This window comes from Oryzias latipes, chromosome 6 (genome assembly GCF_002234675.1).
Source record: "Oryzias latipes chromosome 6, ASM223467v1".
Classification (NCBI taxonomy): domain Eukaryota; kingdom Metazoa; phylum Chordata; class Actinopteri; order Beloniformes; family Adrianichthyidae; genus Oryzias; species Oryzias latipes.
In genome coordinates this window covers 31,011,438-31,034,072 of record NC_019864.2, presented here as the reverse complement: position 1 = coordinate 31,034,072, position 22,635 = coordinate 31,011,438, and the positions used below count along the sequence as shown (strand labels likewise).

General features: G+C 44.3%; 2 protein-coding genes across 2 annotated transcripts; one reads left to right on the top strand and one right to left on the bottom strand.

The window, feature by feature from the left end:
- Positions 1 to 459: 459 nt before the first annotated feature.
- Positions 460 to 2,799, bottom strand: LOC101165634 (tripartite motif-containing protein 16-like). The gene has a single exon (XM_020703742.2). The coding sequence runs from the start codon at positions 2,598 to 2,600 to the stop codon at positions 942 to 944; it is 1,659 nt and encodes a 552-aa protein (XP_020559401.2). The 5' UTR covers positions 2,601 to 2,799; the 3' UTR covers positions 460 to 941.
- Positions 2,800 to 10,159: 7,360 nt separating this feature from the next.
- Positions 10,160 to 20,743, top strand: LOC101165390 (solute carrier family 41 member 2-like). Its single transcript, XM_011476532.2, has 11 exons — positions 10,160 to 10,270; positions 11,435 to 11,795; positions 12,231 to 12,338; positions 15,231 to 15,302; positions 15,397 to 15,541; positions 15,972 to 16,118; positions 16,254 to 16,401; positions 16,786 to 16,865; positions 19,760 to 19,891; positions 19,963 to 20,111; positions 20,179 to 20,743. Exons 2-11 carry the CDS (start codon positions 11,472 to 11,474, stop codon positions 20,341 to 20,343), a joined length of 1,470 nt encoding a protein of 489 aa, XP_011474834.1. The 5' UTR covers positions 10,160 to 10,270; positions 11,435 to 11,471; the 3' UTR covers positions 20,344 to 20,743.
- The last annotated feature ends 1,892 nt before the right edge of the window (positions 20,744 to 22,635 follow it).

The following is a 22,635-nucleotide window of genomic DNA, read 5'->3' as shown; positions in this document are numbered from 1 at the left end:
AGTCCAGGGTAAATAAACCTGGTGTGCAATACAGACCCCCTGTCAAATACATTCAAAGTGCTTTCCAACGCAATAATGTGGAAGAGGAATAAAAAAACGTTGTTTGTTCTATTTTAAGGTAAGAGAAAAACAATTAAAAGCACAAAACATGTTGCAGGAATAAATCCTTAAGTGTGTGTAGATGGACAACATTCATACATGTTACTTTACTCCCTGGTCTATATGTTCTTGTTACTGTTTGTGTTTTGAAAGAGTAAGAAAAGCAACACAATCAGTAGTCAGCACATAAATGAGTAAAACTGAATCTGAAAGTGCACCCCCGGCCACAAACTTCACTGCCCGTCACTGGAGTGCACATGCACAGCATGCATGCACGTAACAACAAACTTCCTGTTGGACCGCTGAAGACCAGGAGTCTGCATGTTGGACATCAGTGTGAGGGTTCAATTACCACTGTGGTTCAGGAAACAGGAGATTTTTATTGTTACATGATCAGAAACCACTTTTCTCTGAAGAACAGAGACATGAAAACACAAATCTTCAATTCAAAGTTGTCAAATGAAGCAGAAAGAACACAAAGTTTTAAATGTTCTTCTTTCCACAAACACAATCTTCTCCTTCAGCTTCTTCTCTTGGTGTTTCTGTGGAGAACAAACCAGAGAAAGTCTGGGATGGTGACCTCACTGACTCCATTTGTGTTGCAGCTTCCTTCAGTTCCCATGACAACAACACAAAACCATTGGAATCCCAAAGTTCAAAGAAAACAGATTGGACTCCCAAAAGTTTGACATTCATATTCCAAAATGTCTCCAATCCACATTCTAGAGATTTTCCTTTCTCTCCATTTCTGACTACAAACATGACTCCACAGAATCTGAACAGTTCAAAAGTTTAGTTCTAGATGAAATCACTGAAAACAAACATTTCACTCCTTTCTGAAACTAGTTCACTTTACACAACTCTGCTGTGGATCCAGAACCCACCCACAGTCCAACATGGAGCGGCTGAGTGAAAGTGGTCTGGACTCTGTGGAGGAGAGTCATGCTTCCAGAGACGCTGTAGAAGGACAGAACACCTGCTCTGTGATCCAGGTCCACTCCTACTCTGGAGGAACCAGGAGCTGAGATGGAGGTTGCTATGCTGTCGTGGTAAAATGAGAACCTGTTTGAAGAACAATCTAATGACCAAGATTTATCATTAAAACCAAATTCACTTTCTCTTCCAGACCTGCTGATGTTGTCGTATGCGACTGCTACACAAATAGGTTCTCCTCTCCACTCCACCTCCCAGTAACAACGTCCAGTCAGACTCTCTCTACTCAGAACCAGAGGATAATAAGTAAATCTGTCTGGATGACCAGAATCACACCAAGGTTTTCTCATATATTTCACCTTTCTGTTCTTCTTTGACAGTAACAGTTGTCTGTATGCTGTGTTTGGATCCAGTGTGATTTGACGTGAATATCTGAGGAAGTCAGCTCTGCTCTTTGATTCTGGTTCTGACAGTAAAACGTCCACAAGAGAAACCGTCGGTGAGATGTTTGTCCATTCCTCTCTCAGAATGTCCTGCAGTTCGTCTCTGAGCTCTGACACAGCTGCTGTCACATCCTCAAAGTATGTCAGAGGACGGACATGGATGCTGGCTGAGGGGGTGGACTCACTGAGTGGGGGCAGTGAGGGGTAGTTGAGCAGAAAGTGGCTGTGATCCTCTGTGAGCCAGAGCTGCTTCAGCTCAGCGTCTCTCCTCTTCAGCTCAGCCATGTCCTGCTCCAGCTCCTCCTGAAGACCTTTGACTCGCCTCACTTCAGTTTGCTGCTGGGATCTGATCTGCTGCTCCACATCACGGCTTCTTTTCTGGAGGAGACGGATCATCTCAGTGAAGATCTTCTCACTGTCCTCCACGCTTTGATCAGCAGAGTGATTGATGGCCTCCAGCTCCCGTTGAAGCAGCTTCACCTCTTTCTCTCTGTCCTGGATTCTCTGCTGGATTTGTTGCTGACTCTCCTCCAGCTCTCTCTGCTTCTCAGTCCTTTCTGCTGCAGCTGAGACTGTGTCGTGGCCTCTGTGTTCTTCCACAGAGCAGAGATAACAGATGCTCTTCTGATCAGTGCGACAGAACATCTTCATCACCTCATCATGACGGGAGCAGATGTTCTCCTGCAGATTCTTGGAGGGTTCCACCAGCTTGTGTTTTTTCAATGCAGCTGCTTTCAGATGAGGCTGAAGGTGTTCTTCACAGTAAGAGGCCAGACAGCTCAAGCAGGACTTGATGGCTTTCAGTTTTCTTCCAGTGCAGACGTCACAGACCACATCTTCAGGTCCAGCATAGCAGAGACCAGCAGGAGCAGCTTGGAGTCCGCTCTTCTTCCGCTGCTCCACTAAAGCTGCTAACGTGAAACTTTTCACCAGAACAGGCCTCGGTGTGAAGGTCTTCCTGCACTGAGGACAGCTGGGGACTTTCTCCTCTGTATCCCAGAATCCTTGAAGACACTTCATGCAGTAGCTGTGTCCACAGGGAATAGTCACCGGATCCTTCAGCAGATCCAGACAGATGGAACAGCAGAAGCTTTCTTCATCCACATCTGCTCCTTTCTGCGCCATTTCTCCTCTCAGACACACAGACTCTCTCTGAGAGTTTCACTTCCTCAGAGACCGGATGACTCTGATCCTCCAATCAGATGGTTTCACTGTGAGTTCAGCCAATCAGCTTCTCTCTTCTCCTCCTGTTGGTGACGCCCATCATGACAGAGGAGGAGCTGCAGATGAGGATGAGGGGGACTTTAGAGAAGATGGCTGTTAGATCAGGATAGAAACCAAACAGCATATTTGTCAAACGCTCTGTGTCTCATCAGCTCAGACTGTTGCTGCTGTGCAGCTCTGACTTTAACTGTTTCTGCTGCCGAATCCTGCTATCTTTCAGTCTGAACGTGCTCACTGGTTGCTGGTGTTTCCAGTTTTAGAAGGAACACTATTTGCAGAGCACGTTACTCTGCTTTTGTCAGATTTTTAAGAACTAACACGTCCACACAGGCCCAAAACACGTTTATGAGTCACTGGAAAAAAACTGCCAGACAAATTCTGTCACTATTGAAGAAATGTATGTTTTCTATCTTATTCTTTTTTACTACTTGAGGTTTGAATCTTTAGTGTGTCGTGAACTCTTTTTGAACCCTAGAGGCTTACCTCCTCTGGCATTCCAGTGGGGGGATTTATGACTGTAGATACAGACCCCCCTTTGAGAAGACCGAACCTTTTGTGTGAAGCAGTAAATTAGTCATGGACCACTTTTCAACCATCTGGATTGAAGATCCAAACCCTCGGAAACGAGCCATAAAAGTACCTGTGATGAAGTTCTGCTGTCCAGCTGAATTACTGTGGGGAGATGGGGTAACCGTTTTTCAGATCCAGAGGCTGCATCTCCAAATATGGGCCGGCGGAAGCAGGCGGGCCCCTTTGTCAGCGAGTCCGTGTGTCCAGGGGAGGAGATTCGGCCGCCAAGATAAAACTTTCTTCTGATGAACTTTTTCTTTGTCCTCAGCTTGGCTGCATCTGAAGTCGCATGTAGTTTTTGTGCATTTGCAGATTTTATAGACTGAGAACCCAGATATCTGCTTTTAAAATGTTTTAATCTGTTCTAGAACTTTTGTTAGGGAAACAAAACTTTGTGTTTTATCCGGTCGAACCATTTGCTTTGCTTCCATCTCTCCCGACTCTTGAACACGCATGGAAAGATCTGAAAAGCGAACAGATCTTTTCCAACACTGTTTTACATAGAAATACCTTAGACCAGGGGTGGTGAACACGCGGCTCTCGGGCGGCACGCGGTTCTTGGCCAACGAGCGTGCAGCTCTTTGCGTCTCATCATGTTTTCTATATACTGCGCCTCGTTTCATAAATTTTCCCTCTTAAACCACACTCTCACCATCAGAGGGTATTAAAAATGAATAATAATAAAAGTAATTTGGCAGTGTGTGTGTTTTGCTCCCGACACATAAGTGTATATATAAGAACACATAAACATTAGATGTGCTGCTGCAGACTGTTACCCTCATGGTGAAAATTGTGAAATTCAGAATATAAAGATAAACACAGGACGTTTCTGGAAGAACGGGAAGATTCTTACTTTTTCACTGAACAGAATGGCGTCACTATGTTTATTATTATGAGCTTTTGGAAGCAGGAAAATAGTTCATGGCAGAAAAAACAAAACGTATCCCGGAGAAAATTAAAAACTCTTCCTGATCTGTCAAAACTTGTCTCCTTTATTAACAAGTTGAAGCTTTTCAAAGCGCACATTCGAAACGGCCATCATTCCACTTTCCTTCTTTGCGGAGCTCACAGCAGAAAGCTGCAATCCAAATGACTAAAGCGCAGAACGTGACGCTGCTTGCGCAACTGGACGGAAACGACCGCAGATCACTTTTCTCATGGATCCTCTAATGCAGAGACTGACTGATGAGATCCCCGCTTGTCACTGATGAGGCAGCGAGAAAACCGGAGATGATTGAGCTGAAATCTCTTTGTTACGTTTTGGAGAACAGAGAAATCCCCATGTGGAAAAGAGCTGCTCTAAGCTGCTGTCGATGTTCTCCTCAATGTCTGTCTGTGAGTCCCTGTTTATTACCTTGAAACACCTGAAATCAAGGCATCGGTCCGTTCTGACCGATACTCACGTAAAGGAACCGATTAGAGAGGCTGCAACGGGCCTCAAGGACAGAGTTACTAGAAATGTCCTAATTCTGCCTCCAGGGGGTATTCCAGAAAGCAGGTTATGCTAGCTCCCACGATAAGTTTGAGGCTAAGAAAGTTGATAACCTCAGCTTTCTGTTCCAGAAATGGAGGTATGTTTCAGGGTAGGTCAAGTTACCATGGCAACTCATGCTCTGAACATAACCTGGTCTGGAGCAGGTTTAGTTGAAGCTTAGTTCGTTTACAGAGAGGTGAAGCAGCATGACGTGTCCATTTAAAGATGATTTAGTGGATGAAGAAGCTCAGATAATACTTTTTCCACCATGAGAGGGTGATAAGACCACATATGGATGTTGGAAAGAGAAACTTTTTTACTTTGATCTAACTTAATTATTTACTTCAGTTAAGATAAATCATTTTTTTGTTAAGTCACCTTAAAAATAACACGTAGTTTTCAGACATTTATTTTCCTTTTATTCAAATTAATTCAATTAAGTAGGTGTAACTTTGATGCTGCTGTTAGATCGGCACCGCAAGGGATTGTGGGATACCTTTCCCTTTGCCTGTCTGGACGGATTTGGGTTTAAGTGTGGGTTTTTGACCAAATGTGTTTAGTTGTGTAGCTGTTTTACTGTGTTTCACCGTGTTTGGCCGAGCTATTTTGTCCTACTATGCTTACGTTTCTGCACCATGAGTGAGAGTAAAGGATAGGAGGATGAGTTTATATAGCACCCCTACAGCTAAGTGCTGTTATGACAGTGATGGAAAATTCTTTAGTGAGTTTTTGCACTCGGTGCATTTTTTTCCGTTCTTTTATTGTTGTAAAAATGAGCATATCTGCCGGCTCAAACTTAGACATATGAAAGTTCAAGAAATATAAGTAATTAAGATGGAAAAAAGATTAATGGAGTAATGTGACATTTAGTTAGATAAATACGTAAATTTGGGTTGTATAAACAATTATTGAGTTTGAATAAATTTTACTGAATTATTTAAATTATTTTTCAGCCGTGTTACTTTTTTGATGGACTTATAATTTTTAACCCCCGTCATTAAAATCTCAGACTCCGTCTCACTTCCGTCTCAAGTGTCGCGCTTTCTTTTTTTTTCTCCATGCGTTTCCATGGGGACTCCAGAAATCGGCGATCTATTGAGAATGTCTTTATGTACCGTGCGTTAACCCAGGGTTACCAAGTCGAGCGTAATTACGCCAACTCATATCCGGTCTTTTGGAACCGACATACCCAGAGTAAGCAAGTTCAGGTGGATTTCAGCCAGAGTTCAGGCTCAAAGTCAGGCTAGTTTAAACATGCTTCCTGGAATACCCCCCAGGTGAACATTTTATATTAAATCACAACAAAAACCTCCTGAAAACATCAAGTTCTGGATTGTTGTCATTATATATTTTTGGAAATAATCTGTCGCTTTGAGATTACTTTCCTTGCGTGTTCAAAAAAGTTGAAAAGAAGAAAACCACTGGATTCGGTCGGATTAAGATTAACAAATTTATTCCCTAACAATATTTCTAAAACAGAGTAAAACAAAATCAAAACAGACATCCGGGTTCCCAAAGTTCCAGAGCTTGCAAAGCGCAAAGTTAACAGCGTCTTAACATGCCAACCTGTTGGGAGACAAAGAAATTTCCTTGAGTGCAGACTTTTAAACATGTGGTCAGAATCTCCTCCCCCGGAAGCAAGATGGCGGCTGCATCTCCGCCTCTGGCCGCTCGAGATTGGCTGACAGAGGAGCCCGCCTACTTCCTTCAGTCCATAATTGAAATCACAGCATCTGGTCTCTGGGGGCGACCTCACAGATGGACACGGTACGGAATCCCCATGGGTCCACCACAGGTGGCAGGAACTGTCACTGCAGGTAGTCGATTCTAGAGCTTTGTTCTCCACATGTGAGTTAGCTCCTTCAGAGGTTCCCACACATTGAATCAGTCCGAGAAGGTTAATTTGTGATTTTTGCTCAAATGGCCTCAGAAGATCAAAAGCTCTGTTTCCCCTGGAGGGGGATGAGCTTGCAGCTGTAGTACTGAAATCTCCTTACATATGCAAACTGCAGGATGTCCCTTCAAGGATCAAAGAACATTGAAACACACACAAAACCTTAATAAAATGAAATTAAAATATAAATTCCTTCAATATCATTGACATTAAAGGGTCTTTACCATGCTAAATCTATCTGTAGAGCTTTTAAGTGTATTATCATGTTCAGTTTCCGTGGGGGAAACGCAGACACGCTGCCGAGGCCGGCTTTAGGATGACGTCAGGAAATGGGCGGGACCCACACGGAGCAAAAGGCGGAGCCTCAGAGATGGGTCGTCTTACTTCTGGGTTGGAAAAGAGTTCAGGAAAATAACTCAAATTTAATTTAAAGATGGTTCTTTTTGTGTTCTATAGAAAATGTATGTTTTAATATCTTAGTCTTTATTATGTTACAGCTTTATCTTTAGTGTGAAGTGAACTCATTTTGAACTATCAAGATTTATAGTCCTGTGACATTCCTTTATGCTTTATGGTTGCAGCATCCTGTGAAGAAATAGGATGTTCTTTGTGCAAAGTTAGGAGTTTTCCATAGACGCAATAAATATGCCATGGACTACATCCGTACCATCTGGGTTGAAGGTTCTTCCCCTGGGAAAGTGTGAAGATTCATGGTGAGGTTGAAGCTGACCTCACCCTAAAGCCGGGAGGAGCGAACTCTGAGGCTGATATTCCAGCTATTGGCCAGTGAGAGCAGGAGGGACATCTACCGACGAATCAGAGCGACCAAGAGCGGAGGTTCGGCGGCCATGATCTTTCCGGAAGGCGGAGATTCAAACACATGTTAAAAGGACTGTTTTTAAAGTTTTCCATGGTTCTCAGGAAAACCAAGAGTAATTTGCATGTAACTTGTGCATCTGTAGGTCTTTTTACTTGAGAATCCAGATATCTGCAACAATGTCTTTAATCTGTGTTAGAACTATTGTCAGGGCAATAAACTCTGTGTATTTTGAATCCGGTTGAATCCTTGATTTGCTTCACCACTCTCGACTCCTGAACACACATGGATGGAAAGATCTAAATGCAGAAGATGTCTTTCCTATAGTTCCAAAGGTAACAGGCCTGTATGATCACATGTATGGATATGGTTCACTGTAAAAGGCTGAAGAATAACATGGTATAGGCCCTTTAAAGCTGCAGCTCTCATGAGGGGAGGGGGGATTCAGCACAACCTCTGACAGGTCACAGTTTGTGGTGTAAAACCGGAGACGCTGCTGAAACACACCTGAAGAGAACTGTCAGCTGCTGCAAAAAGGACAAGAAGATGTGTTGTTCTTCACACAGCTTCATGTTTGAAACACTCAGAATTTTAGGAAATCTGTTTGCCTGGTGAGTCAGATTGCTGCTGAAGAAACTAAACTAAAGCCAAGATTTTCATTCATGAAGCTCACTTACTGGCACAGGATCATGACAACAGCAATCAGAAAGACCTTGGGGGAAAAAGCAATGCATCAAATGGACCAGGGTTCAGAACGGAGCGTCCTGCATATGACTGAGTGACTAAGAACTGGTTCTCCACTTTCATAAAGTTGAAGATACTGGCCACGTCGAATCAAAGAAATGTAGGAAGTGCTGGAATCCTTATTTGGATCATAGTTATTTTGGCAAATGTTTGTCCAAAGTCGCAGCTGCAAAGTCAGACACGTGTCCTGCAAAGCAGTACAAACATGGTTTGGTATTGATTTACTATGATCTGTCATATGACAGAGTTTGTCACAGCCTGAAACTGAACTGCAGCTGCTCATGTCTACCTGTCACATGCGTGTGTGAGAAGGAGAGGGGAGGGGGCTCAGGCTGAGAGGTGGAACGTGCACGTGGAGCGCTGGCTCTGTTGCGCAATACCAGGATCATGGCGTGCCTTTAGATGACTCAGCTCATGCTAAAAATGTCATTCTTTATGAACTATTGTAGACGTTTTGATGACGTCTTTAATTTCCATCAATGTTTTCTTTGTCTGCCTGTGGTTTAGTTGGTGTCGGTATTTGACGGAAAGACAGCAGGTAATGCAGGAAAACAGCTGCACTTTATGACATCAGAAATAAACTATAGATCATTTAGAAAAAAAATCAGAACAATGTTTTTTTATCTATCTCTTCAGACTAAAAACATGAAATATATTGGTTCTGTTACTGTTTCAGATCAATTTACATTTAATATCATTCATTGATTGAATTATTTTTCTCAGCATCAAACGGTTCAGTTGGTCAAAATGTTTGTAGTTTCAATAAAGACTGACAGATTTTTTTATTTCAGGCACGTTAAGCTTCTATTCTGTTTTAGACTATGACAGGGTTTCTGTGGTTAAATAAATGTTATATTTGTTGAAAGTGGATTTATATTGCTATAGCCTTTTGTTAAGTTGCAATTTCAGGTATACTTACACAATTTGTATACTAACCTAAGATAGTGTCACCGCGCGAGTGTGTGTGTGTGTGTGTGTGTATGTATGTATAAACACAAGTTCAGAAAAAACGGTGGTTTGTGCTTGACTCTATGTTTTAAATATCACATTATAACATCATGTTTTTTTATTTTTAGGTTTTTATGTGTTCAGTAGTTTGTGTACTGTTAAGGCTGCATTTGTTTTTTTTCTTTATTTGTCCACCTGTCTGTCTCTCCATCCTAATGTTTTTTTTCTACTTTTATTTTTTTTAATTCAATTTAATTATTTTTCTTTTTCTTTAGTTAATTGTGGATTTTTGATGGCCATTTTATTTGGGTTAGGTAAAATAAGAAATAAAGAGAAAAAGAAAGAAGTGAAATATTCGTGTTATATCTGGGAGATGTCTGGATGTGACTCCCCAGGCATTTCATGTGGTTTTGAACTTTTTTCCACACATCCACAATGAACCTTTAATTCCTGAAGGCTTGTTGAATCTTTCTAGACAGTGGAAACACACGGGTTCTGTGACTCTGTGATGATTATATGAGAACAGCTTTCAGAAATGGAACTTTTTCCATGTGGAATTGGCTAATCTGCTTATGTTAAACCTGTGTTAACATAGCAGGTTTCCCCTACTTATAACCATATAGATATTTAGGGAAAAACTATTTCTATAAGCTCACCCAAATGAATTGACTGTTACAATCTAGAATTTAAAAGTAAATTCAGTGTAAAATGTTCCTTCACCTCCCTCAGAATTGATATTTTAGTTAACTTTAAGTGAGGGATTTCCATGTGGATTAGCAACTCAGCCCTAAAGCACTTTGTCAGTTCATTTGGAAAAATTAAGGCGATCAGTTTTAGTGCTTTAAGTCGCTCACATTAGCAGAACGGCTTGTCTGTGAACTAAGTAAAGAAAACCAATTTCCATGAAACGCTTTGGATGGAAAAAGGTGAAAGAATGAGTTCTGTGTCTCCGGTGAGGTTTGGTGACGAGCTTTATGGTGGAAAAAGGCTTTAAGCCATACAGCAGCAGAATGCATGTAAGAGCATTTAAAGGCGGCGTGGAGGCTGGACGCAGCCCTCAGAGGACTGCAGGGTCGTGCAGCACAGCAGACGACTTCCCAGAGCTGCTGCACCACAGCAACACGGTGGGTTTCTGTTTCTACTCAATCAAATGGATTTATCCTCAGTAAATTGAATTTTCAGGCTGTGAAGGCATTTCGTCATAACCAGTTCCTAAATGAGTGGAACTGTGGAGTTTGATGCAGACGTTGCTGCGTTTGTATGTTGATGATCTCTATCCGTTTGTCACCTTCATCGCATCTTCTCTGGGTTTTTAAATCCCACAAAGTTTTGACAGGATTCTGTTCTCCAGGGCAGCTGGAGTAAAGGTGGATCAAGACGTCGTTTTGCTGGGTTTCTGGTTCTGATGGTCCAGTTTCCCAGCAGAACAGAATCCTGTAAAAACATGACCGAGATGATGACAAAGTCTTCACAAACCTGCAAATGTTTGCAGTATTCATAAGGTGCTACTTCCTGGAATAATATTTTTGTGTTGGTTCCTGTAACATTCAAAACTCATATTTTAATCCAGATTACATCAAATCTTTTTATTTTTCTTGTTTTTGGTTCTCAAATGTTTATTAATAGATACGTCTTGTACAAAAGCTTTGTCCATCTTTCCTTTGCATTGCTGTTTGGTGAAACCCTTTGTGATTAATGTCTAAAATGAACATTTTTGTTTTTTTGGGGGCAAAGTTCTCTTCAGATTTGAGGTTTATTTAGGCATTAGTCAGCAGAAAAACTGCTCATTTTCTAAAAATTCCTCTTTTCTAACATAACCTCGGTTATTTGGTGGCCAGTCATCTGTCAGGGATTTCAAAATAATGGCACAGTTCATGTCAGACAAGCCGGCCTCAGTGCTGCGCTGGCAGGAGGCTTGAGGAATGATAATGCAGCCGATCCGTGCCATCAGGTGACCTTCGGAGCAACAAGTTGCTCTGTTTTCAGAAATGCTGCTCTGCTTCTCCAAACAAGAACAGGAGAGGGATTCAGAGGCTTTTCCAATACATTTACACTTTTTCATTAAGCATAGTGAATCTGGATCAAGACTTTTCCAACCATCGATTTCTGTCATCACTAAAATTTGATGTTGAAACAAATACTCCAACATTTAGAGCAAATGTTTGAATTCTAAAGGTATGATGTTTTTTCTGACATTTGTTTGATTTTTTTTAACATTTTCATTGAGACCTTCAGGTCTGTATTGTGAGCAGAAAAGCTCAGCTAAATCTTGTTTTTCTTCTTCTCAGACCCTCTTCTGGACACGGAGCATCTAAACTTTCTACCATGGTTGTCCCAAAACCACTAAATAAGAAACAGTCTGAAAGTGGAAAAGTGTCAGGCTTGTCCTTCATGCATCTTTCTGACAGCATAAAACAGTTCAACTTTGGTAAAAATCTGTCACCGACGGACGCCGTCATCCAGTTCGAGCCTCGGGAATGTTCTGAGACGGATGCCCTGCTCTCCAGTCGAGCCCAGGGAACCACGACGAGAAAGGATGCGGGCCGTTCAGCAGAGCCCCTGTGCTCTATGGTGCTGCAGATCCTGGTGCCGTTTCTGCTGGCCGGGCTGGGCACGGTTTCGGCTGGGATGCTGCTCAATGTGATTCAGGTAAAGAAACAGGTGTGGAGCGGGAGGATTATGGTGGATGTGCAGACAGCTGGTGCACGAAAAATGGAGGAAATCCCAGCAGAGAGAGGAAAACGAAACTTTAGTTGTCAGGAATTTGTGCTCTGTATTTCACCCACCTCCTGGGGGAGGGGGAGCCACGCTTGGGACTCCCCAAAACAACTCCTTGATGCTGAGTGTCAAGCAGGGAGGCTTGGGTACCAAAGTTTAGATTCCTTGGTATGACCTGACCTTGGATTTGAACCAACAACCTACCTGTCTCAGGGTGGACACTCTCACACAAGGCCACTGGGATGTCAGAGACTCTGAACAGTGATGGTCAGGAGATTTGATGGGGGGGTTTATGCTGACTCTATGACCCTGGTTACACCCAGATGTTTACATTAACAGCTGTGTACCGCGTGTGTTTTGTGGCAGAGCTGGGACGTGTTCCTGGAGGTCACGGAGATCTTCATCCTGATTCCTGCTGTGTTAGGCATGAAGGGGAACCTGGAGATGACTCTGGCCTCGAGGCTGTCCACTGCGGTGAGATGACCAGCCCTCTTTGCACAACTTCCCTTCTCAGTTTGGTGAAAACCAAAGACTGTATGGCAGAACTGGACTGAGTGACGTCATCCATAGAAAACTTTCAGCTGAACTCTGTTGCCATTTTATTGGGATACGCCATTCTGGAGCCAGACGATGACAGAAGGCAGTGATTGGTCCGAGTCGAACTGAGTCAATGTTTCTATGGTAACCATTCTCACCAATCAGGGGTGAGCTTGTTGGAAGATCAACCCCCCTACCACAAAATGCCGGGTCCTAGTAAAAACCTGCTCCTGTGGTACTTTGTTGCTGGATATAAAGTGGACACGGATGTTTTGTTGGTTGAAAATCCTTCAGAGCTGTTCTAGTGGCCCAGATGACCACGGCGCTGGCTTGGTTGAGCTCTTCTCTGTCCATTGCAGGACAGAGTGCTGGGTCTTTAGGTGGATTTGGGATCACCACAAGACCTGAGCGATTCCTTGATATGTTCTTGTTCTTTGTCTTTCCCTCTCAAACTCTCAGCTCAGCAGTTTAGGGTTCTAAAGACCCCCAGTTAGTTTTGCAGTGAGTAAAGAGAGTCACCTGCAGGCTGGTCCACCCCAGGGACAAAACACCCAGACACAAAGAGAGCAACATCGTAGATGTAGGGCTACGTTCACACTGCAGGCTGAAACGACCCAATTCCGAATTTTTTGCCCCTAAGCGGCCCAATTCCGATCTTTTCATGACAGTCTGAATGACACAGATCCGATCTTTTCAATTGCGACCCAGGCCCCGTGGGTTTGCCGTCCTGATTCCGAATTGTAGCCGTTCTTTTCAATTGCGACCGCCGTCGGACCGGCCAGGCGACTTGATTCCGAACCGTACGTCATCGACACGCAACAAACGTCATCATTTTGCGTTAAAGTAGGCGGGAACGAGAACGTAAACAACAACCATGGTGGACGATGCTGCTGAGATCAGTCAGTGGAAGGGAAGCAGGTCACGGATTGGATTAATATTTGGGGTGATCGCTCTTTTCAGGCCTAACTCCAGGGCTCTTATCGTAACTGGGCGATTTTTGAAAAAATTTCCAGATAAATGGCCGAGCGTGGTGTTGAACCTTTCCCGCGATGACTTTTTTTTCTTTCTTCCTTTCCGACCGTCACCGTGCTCAGAAGCGCAGGGGACCCGAGGCGATCCTCCTCCTCCTCCCTGTTCTGATCCTTAGATTCTCCAGAACGGGTTAATAAAGAGTCCATAGCATTTATTCTGGGGGAAACCTTCTTCTATTACCGTCCTCCTTAACACAACATGAATGCGCGCCCACACTGCCCCCCCCTATTCTCTATCGCGGCACGCGCTTGCACACACACACGCGGGCGCGCGGCCCCAACACATACACATTTCCATTCCACAACAGTGGGTACAGACGATCCCGACTCCATTGCCTTCTTAAAATGAGAAGATTGTAATTGTGCTGCTCCTTCGTGAAAATAAATGTAATATTACAAAAAGAGCTCCGCTTTTGACAACACTGTTGTTGACATCTGCTCCGCAAACGAGTGACGTCGTTCACCGTTGAGTATTCTTCTGGCTTCTGCGCATGCGGGTCTCGTTTGGGTCGTGTCACGGTCACACTGGAGATCACAAAAGTTCGGATTTACTTGGAAAGGTGAACGGTCTAGCAAACAAATCAGATTTTTTCAAAAAATCCGAATTGAGCATTAAGCCCTGCAGTGTGAACGTAGCCCTAGGTCAGTGCAATGAGGTGCAGGAGAAACCAAAGCACTCTACAAATGCATGGCTCAGCATGGGAGGCACATCAGGACAGGATTCAGCGCTCCTTTGGGGGTCACTCCTTTGGGGGTCGCTCCTTTGGGGGTCACTCCTTTGGGGGTCACTCCTTTAATGATGGAAATGTGCACCTTTTCCACCAACGATCCACAGAGAGGATCGTCGGTTTGAGAGAGGAGTCAAAGGTCAAAGAGGCCATTATGTTAAAGTGGAGCAGCCTTCACTCAGCGGGGGAGGGGGACTACGCCACCACCTATCTCCTAATTATAATGCAGCTCTTTCAACAGTCCCGTAAAAAGCTTCACACTCGTCTACACGCGCATTCATATGACTCCCAGAGAACCTCTCCCAGACGATTGCAACGACTCTGAAGGCGTCAACACCCATCTGACTGTGACTCTCCACTAGAAGGGATTCGAGCTTCTGGAAGGAGAAATGGAATGTCTCCAAGAAAGGAAAGAGAAATCCAGTCGCCTTTTGAGAAGAAAACCCTCCTCGACTACACTAAATCTGTCAATCAAGCATTTTGATAAATGTGGCGACCAGCAGGCTCTGTGTGTGAGGCGTTGGATTGGTCCTTTTAGAACCTGAATAACTTAAACTACAGAAAAAATATTTTAAAAAAGAGGATTATCATGAACATGTTAAGAATGTACCAGATCCAAAATGGTTAGTCTGACCAATAGAACTTCTCTATTGAAATCTATGGGACTTTAACTTTCTGGAGCCACTTCCTGTTTGGGAGGCCAGGGGGGTGGGGCCACTCAGTCAATGGAGGAACAGCTCTATCCTGCTCAATGGTGCATCAGGAAAGAAATGGAATTACTAATAAAACAGTTTGTGATTATTATATGTTTCATTTGCACATCTTTGACCCTTTAACACAAATCCACCATAACGATGCAGCATGAATATTTCTCATTTTCTTCAGTGTTTGATCATATTAAGAATTAGAATCGCCTTCCCAAGAAAAAAAAACAAACATTTTATTTATTATAAAGTATCAACGTTTCCTCAGAAGAAGGATCATCAGAGATCAGAATCAGAGATAGGATCAATGTATTGAATTTTTAAGCTTATAATTTTTTCTAATTGTTTCTAAATATTTTCTTTCAGGTGAATGCAGGAAAAATGGAAAATCCCAAAGAGAAGTGGGCACTGATCCTCGGAAACCTGGCCCTGAAACAGGTGAGCGAATTGAAGGAAGAAGGAATCATTTCTGCCGTTTGATGGTCTTCATGTCTGATCTGAGTAAGACAATGTCTTCTCCTCCGTTTCTCAGCTGCAAGCCACTCTTCTGGGCTTCTTGGCTTCATTCCTGGCGATTGTCCTGGGCTGGATGGCAGAAGGAGAGTTGTCCCTCAAACATGTGGTGTTGCTGTGTTCCACCAGTGTCTCCACGGCCTTTGTGGCCTCGCTGCTGCAAGGTAACTCAGAAAACCACTGTCGCATGAGGAGTCAGGGGTTCAAATCCCGGCTGGGTTTGTGATGAGCTGTTCTGTCTGGATCTCTGAAGCAGCTTCAGCCAGAGTTCCTAATGCAGCGTTAAGGCCTCAGAGTTCTTCCTCAGCAACATCTCAGCTTTTACGAGTGTTTCAGTCTGAGGACTGGAGCAACGCATGTTATGATTGACAGATGAACCACAAAAATCTGTTTGTGAACAGCTGACCTGTTTAGCAGGACCTCAAACAGTAAACTGAGGGTTAAAAAATGGTGTTTTAAAACTATGACTTATCATTTTGGTTGTCCTAAACTGTCTGCTACACGTGAAGATGGTACATTTTGCGTGTTTTCTGTTCTCCTTCTGCTGTGTTTAACCTCAACGTTGTGTGTTTTGTGCGTCTGCTCCTTTCCCAGGGGTCCTCATGGTTGGAGTGATTGTTGGCTGCAAGAGGATGAACATCAACCCGGACAACGTGGCCACGCCCATGGCTGCCAGCTTTGGGGACCTCATCACGCTGTCCTTACTGGCCGGTTTCAGTCACTGGTTCTACTCCCTCATGGGTGAGAGGAAGAGCACGGGCTTTCATGGACCTGCAGTTTCCCCATCGCCAGCAGATGGCAGCTGTTCCCAGCATCCAGATCTCTGGGATGTTTCTCAGGCTTGGGTGGTGAATGCAGTTCACCTTTGTGTTGCAGACTTCTACCCGTACGTGTTGTACCTGGTCAACCTGTCATACATCTGTCTGATCCCAGTGTGGGTGGCCGTCTCCTCCAAACACCCGGCCAGCCTCCTCCTGCTCCGTTCAGGCTGGGAACCAATCGTTACCGCCATGGTCATCAGCAGGTCAGAATGTCCACAAAGACCTCAAACCAAGAAATTTAAGCTTTAGGGTTAACAAAACTAGAATCTGTAAAAAACAAACGACGTCTGGGGACGTTCTGACTTTACTCCATGGGTGTCCGTGTTTTTGTGTGTCTAAATGTGTGTGTTAACTTGTTGTGCATGTCTTAACGTGTGTGTCTGTGCTTTTGTATGTGGTTTTTTAATGTGTGTCAGTTTGTGAGTCTGAGCATAATCATGTTACTGTTGTTGTTTGAAGCAAAGAATTGAATTCCTGTTTAGATTGGAGAACATTTAATTTTTTGAAGTAAAACAGAGACTTTTTAAATCAGTGTTCTAGTTTTTGGGCCTCACAGTGTTTTGTCTTTTTTTATTATTTTATTTTAGTCTGGGAGGACTAATTCTGGACAAAACCGTGTCCAATCAGAATTTGTCTGGAGTCGTACTTTACGCTCCGGTCATCAACGGTGAGTTTCTATTTTCTGATGTTTTTATTATTTCATGGCTGTTATGTCAGAATCAGAAAAGTGAGTCAAACGAAGGAAATCGTCATCATTCTAGGACAAAAGGAACATTTTTGTATCAATGCTACAATCACAGATGAACCTGTGGAAAAGAAATGTGGATGTTCTTGATCTGCTGTTAGTTGAGTTTCCAAGCCCAAAAAATACCTGTAATAAACACCTGAAAGCATCAGACAGGACCTGAAAGCATCAGGCAGCACCTGAAAGCATCAGGCAGGACCTGAAAGCATCAGGCAGGACCTGAAAGCATCAGGCAGCACCTGAAAGCATCAGACAGGACCTGAAAGCATCAGACAGGACCTGAAAGCACCAGGCAGCACCTGAAAGCATCAGACAGGACCTGAAAGCATCAGACAGGACCTGAAAGCATCAGGCAGCACCTGAAAGCATCAGACAGGACCTGAAAGCACCAGGCAGCACCTGAAAACATCAGGCAGCACCTGAAAACATCAGACAGGACCTGAAAGCATCAGGCAGCACCTGAAAGCATCAGGCAGCACCTGAAAGCATCAGACAGGACCTGAAAGCATCAGGCAGCACCTGAAAGCATCAGGCAGCACCTGAAAGCATCAGACAGGACCTGAAAGCATCAGGCAGCACCTGAAAGCATCAGGCAGCACCTGAAAGCATCAGACAGGACCTGAAAGCATCAGGCAGCACCTGAAAGCATCAGGCAGCACCTGAAAGCATCAGACAGGACCTGAAAGCATCAGACAGGACCTGAAAGCACCAGGCAGCACCTGAAAGCATCAGGCAGCACCTGAAAGCATCAGACAGGACCTGAAAGCACCAGGCAGCACCTGAAAACATCAGGCAGCACCTGAAAACATCAGACAGGACCTGAAAGCATCAGACAGCACCTGAAAGCACCAGGCAGCACCTGAAAGCATCAGGCAGCACCTGAAAGCATCAGACAGGACCTGAAAGCACCAGGCAGCACCTGAAAACATCAGGCAGCACCTGAAAACATAAGACAGGACCTGAAAGCACCAGGCAGCACCTGAAAGCATCAGGCAGCACCTGAAAGCATCAGGCAGCACCTGAAAACATCAGGCAGCACCTGAAAACATCAGGCAGCACCTGAAAGCATCAGACAGGACCTGAAAGCGTCAGGCAGCACCTGAAAGCATCAGGCAGCACCTGAAAGCATCAGACAGGACCTGAAAGCATCAGGCAGCACCTGAAAGCATCAGGCAGCACCTGAAAGCATCAGACAGGACCTGAAAGCATCAGACAGGACCTGAAAGCACCAGGCAGCACCTGAAAGCATCAGGCAGCACCTGAAAGCATCAGACAGGACCTGAAAGCACCAGGCAGCACCTGAAAACATCAGGCAGCACCTGAAAACATCAGACAGGACCTGAAAGCATCAGACAGCACCTGAAAGCACCAGGCAGCACCTGAAAGCATCAGGCAGCACCTGAAAGCATCAGGCAGCACCTGAAAACATCAGGCAGCACCTGAAAGCATCAGACAGGACCTGAAAACATCAGGCAGCACCTGAAAACATCAGGCAGCACCTGAAAACATCAGGCAGCACCTGAAAGCATCAGGCAGGACCTGAAAGCATCAGACAGGACCTGAAAGCATCAGGCAGCACCTGAAAGCATCAGACAGGACCTGAAAGCATCAGACAGCACCTGAAAACATCAGGCAGCACCTGAAAGCATCAGGCAGCACCTGAAAGCATCAGACAGGACCTGAAAACATCAGGCAGCACCTGAAAGCATCAGACAGGACCTGAAAACATCAGGCAGCACCTGAAAGCATCAGACAGGACCTGAAAACATCAGGCAGCACCTGAAAACATCAGGCAGCACCTGAAAACATCAGGCAGCACCTGAAAGCATCAGGCAGCACCTGAAAACATCAGACAGCACCTGAAAGCATCAGACAGGACCTGAAAGCATCAGGCAGCACCTGAAAGCATCAGACAGGACCTGAAAGCATCAGACAGGACCTGAAAACATCAGACAGGACCTGAAAACATCAGGCAGCACCTGAAAACATCAGACAGGACCTGAAAGCATCAGGCAGCACCTGAAAGCATCAGGCAGCACCTGAAAACATCAGACAGGACCTGAAAGCATCAGACAGGACCTGAAAACATCAGGCAGCACCTGAAAACATCAGGCAGCACCTGAAAGCATCAGGCAGCACCTGAAAACATCAGACAGCACCTGAAAGCATCAGACAGGACCTGAAAGCATCAGGCAGCACCTGAAAGCATCAGACAGGACCTGAAAACATCAGGCAGCACCTGAAAGCATCAGACAGGACCTGAAAGCATCAGACAGGACCTGAAAGCATCAGGCAGCACCCAAAAACACCCGGAAGCACTTGGAAGCAGGCTTTGTGTTCACCAAACAAGTCTGTGGCTCTGAGTGACTCCATCGCTTCTATAATTCTTTTAATGAAAATGTTTTTTTTTTAATTTAAAGTCTGTTTTCAGGAAGTACATTTTCTTCTTTGTGTTTTGTGTTGGTGATTTTCTGTTTCGTTCCGTTTTTGAGGCGTTTTAAAGGTTCTTAGGGAGCTTTGTGAGGCGTGTTGTTGAGGTCCCAGCAGACGGTGGCTGTGGTTCAAAGATTTATCGGTCAAAGGTTTAGCCAGAAGGATCCTCGCTCATCTGACCTGTTGAGTCTGAAGAACAGAGGACGTTTGTAGATGAAGGTCAGACGCTGCTGGATCAGCTCCTTCAGTCTAGAAAAACAGGCTGACAAGAAACCAAAACAGTTTCAGATTCCCAGGAGGAACCCAGTGAGAACTGATTGTTTTCTGGGGACTTTGTTGTTCTCTCAGAAAATGGTTTGGAAAACCTTTCCTCTCCTCTCCAGGTGTCGGGGGAAACCTCGTCTCCATTCAATCAAGTCGCATTTCGACTAATTTGCACCTGAATTTCTCCCCTGGGGAGCTGCCTGAGGAACGCAGAGGCTGCTTCAACCCGTGCCGCATCTTCTTCGGTCCAGGTAAGGATCAAAAGGTCAAAGCAGCCAAAGATCTGCTGCGTCGGTGTCATGACCTGTGAACTTTCCCACAGGAGCAAACCACCAATCAGCTCGGGTTCTGCTCCTCCTGGTGCTCCCTGGTCAGCTGCTCTTCTTATTCACTGTTTACCTGATGAAAGGAGGCCTGACCGCCCCCAGTCCTCTCCTCACCCTCTTCTACCTGTCTGCGTCGCTCCTTCAGGTGAGGCCTCACGCCGTGATGCTCCTTCTGGTCAGCTGCGCCGTAACTCTGTCTCTGCCCGTCTCAGGTCTTCCTGCTGCTGTGCCTGGCCGACTGCATGGTCCACCGTCTGTGGCGGCGGGGAAAGGATCCCGACTCCTACGCCATCCCTTACCTAACGGCCCTGGGAGACCTTCTGGGCACCGCGCTCACCTCTCTGGCTGTTTTCCTGCTGTGGTGCATCGGGGACTAAGGCAGCGGGTAGAATGTAAAGAAACTAAACGCATGAATGTAACGCTGGAGGAAGAAAGATGATATAAACATCTGTACCACACGGGTATCCCTCAGTGTCTGCAGCTCTGCATGAAAACTTCAGGTAGAACCCAAATTTATTCTCATGGGCCAAACGTCTGACAGACTTTTGACTCCTACAACAACCTGAGTTCACCTGAAGGACCAGAACCAAAGGCCTCGTTAGAGGAAACGTCCCCACGCTGCAAATGTGCAAATATGCTTTGAGACGACAGAGTTTTAGGGACAGTTTACAAACGTTTTTTTTAACATTATGACTTTCAAGACGTAAATTTACGAGAAAAAAGTCTTCACTGGTAAATTACGCGATTTTCACGAGTCATAGATTCACAAGGAAAAAACACCAAAGTTTTCCGTTTATCTGAGCATCGCTTGAAGATGAAATATGTGGAGCCTTTTGTGAAGCTTTATTTCCGGATAGGTTTATAAAAAACAAAGAGATTCTGAACCTTTAGGCGATTTAAATTCCAGATTATTTTCAGTGTAGCCGTCTTTCCGGGGTCTGGTGTCGGTAAAGCGGAGTTTCATCTGTAAAATAAGGAGCTCAGAGACACGTTTGGGTGTAGAGGACCGCTACTTTATTCTGCCCTGTTCATTCACACCCAGAAGTCCATTTGTCTCATGACGTCATGAACCTGTCATGCACAGAACACCAAAGCTGAAGGTAAACAGTGTTCCATACCCCCCTCCTCCACATAAAACGTCCCATTTCAGCATAAAACAACAAAGATGAATGAAAATAGTCTGTTATATTAGCATTAGAACGTTGAAAATGCCAGAAAGTGCTGCTCCTCCTCAGACGGAAGAGTCACACAAACGTAGAAATCTGGTCTTTAATGGAGGAAGAAAGGATGAAGGTGGACATCTGCAGGGACACCGACGTCTTCATCAACGGCTGCAGAGATCCTGCAAACCACCCATCAATCAATAAAACATTAATAAATCATAAATCAATGAGCTTCCAAACATTTGGAACGTTACCACTAAACATTCAGCTGACCTGTTCCATTGAGTTTAGTCGTCTCTCTGCTGCTGCGCGGCGTTCACCTGCTGCTCTGATGCTCACTTCCACTTTAATAAATTTAACGAGTTTTTCACTCAGAAATTTATGACTTTAAATCTCTTAATTTTACTTTTCTTTTTTTTGGTGTCCCTAAAACTCTGTCGTACTTTGATGCACTTTGAAACGTTTTTTTATTTTTTTTACCACTGCGTTTTTCTTTGTTTTGTTAATTTTGTTTATCTTTAATGCAAAAGTTAAGACTAAATATGTGGATAAATAAACAACAAACATGCATATTTGGAAAAACATGTTTTTCCAGTGAATAAATGAATGCTTGTGTGTCGTTGGTACATTTTTCATTTTTTAACTCCATATTTTCCCCCAAAGACTCGGTCTGTCCCGACTTTGAGGTCGATTTCAGACCAGGGATCCTCGGCTCTGGCTTCATCCTCCTCCTGGAGGGATCTGGGGATCTGGGGATCAAGAAGTTGGAAGAATTTTTCAGGAAAAAAAAATTGCATCTCTGTCCTTGGTTCTGGCATCCTTGAATCTTTTCCATATCTTTGTTTTTGCATTTTTTGCCGCTGTGTTCAATTCAAGGACGGTTCCCAGATTGCAAAGACGAAACACAATCTGTCTGCAGTAGCAAGATCTGCTGAAGAGGTGTCCAGTGCTGTGAAGCCTCCTGCAGACCAAACAGGAAAATCTTTCATCAACAGCAGCTGCCGCACAGGCAGACTCACACACTGAGTATTGAACACATCTGAATGTCGTACCAGGGTTAAACATGAACTGCTGGTGTCTCATGAAGTCTAGAACTAGAATCTGCTCACAGAGTGTGGAGACCACAACTCAAACACTGAAGTTTGGATATTTCCTCCTCGTCTTTTGTTGGGAATGCTTCTCACAATCTTGCCATGTTTTCTTCCTGGTGCGTTTGACGTGTCCGCATCTTAGCCCAATGAGATTTTTTTTCCCTAGAACCAAGTTTGTAAAATTTTCACTCAGAGAAGTTCTGAACTGCACAAGCTGAAAAGGTTGTCTTTTTCTAAAATCTGCTCTCCTCATCTGAGGCTACATGCAGACACTGAGAGCCGCTGACCTTTAGCCTTTTCAAATAGGTCCTAAATCCAGACAGGAACATGTGTTTACTATCACCATCACTTTTACTACCGTGGAGTAATAAAATCCACATGGCCTCATCAGTGAAGGAGGTTTTTCTTTTTGGAA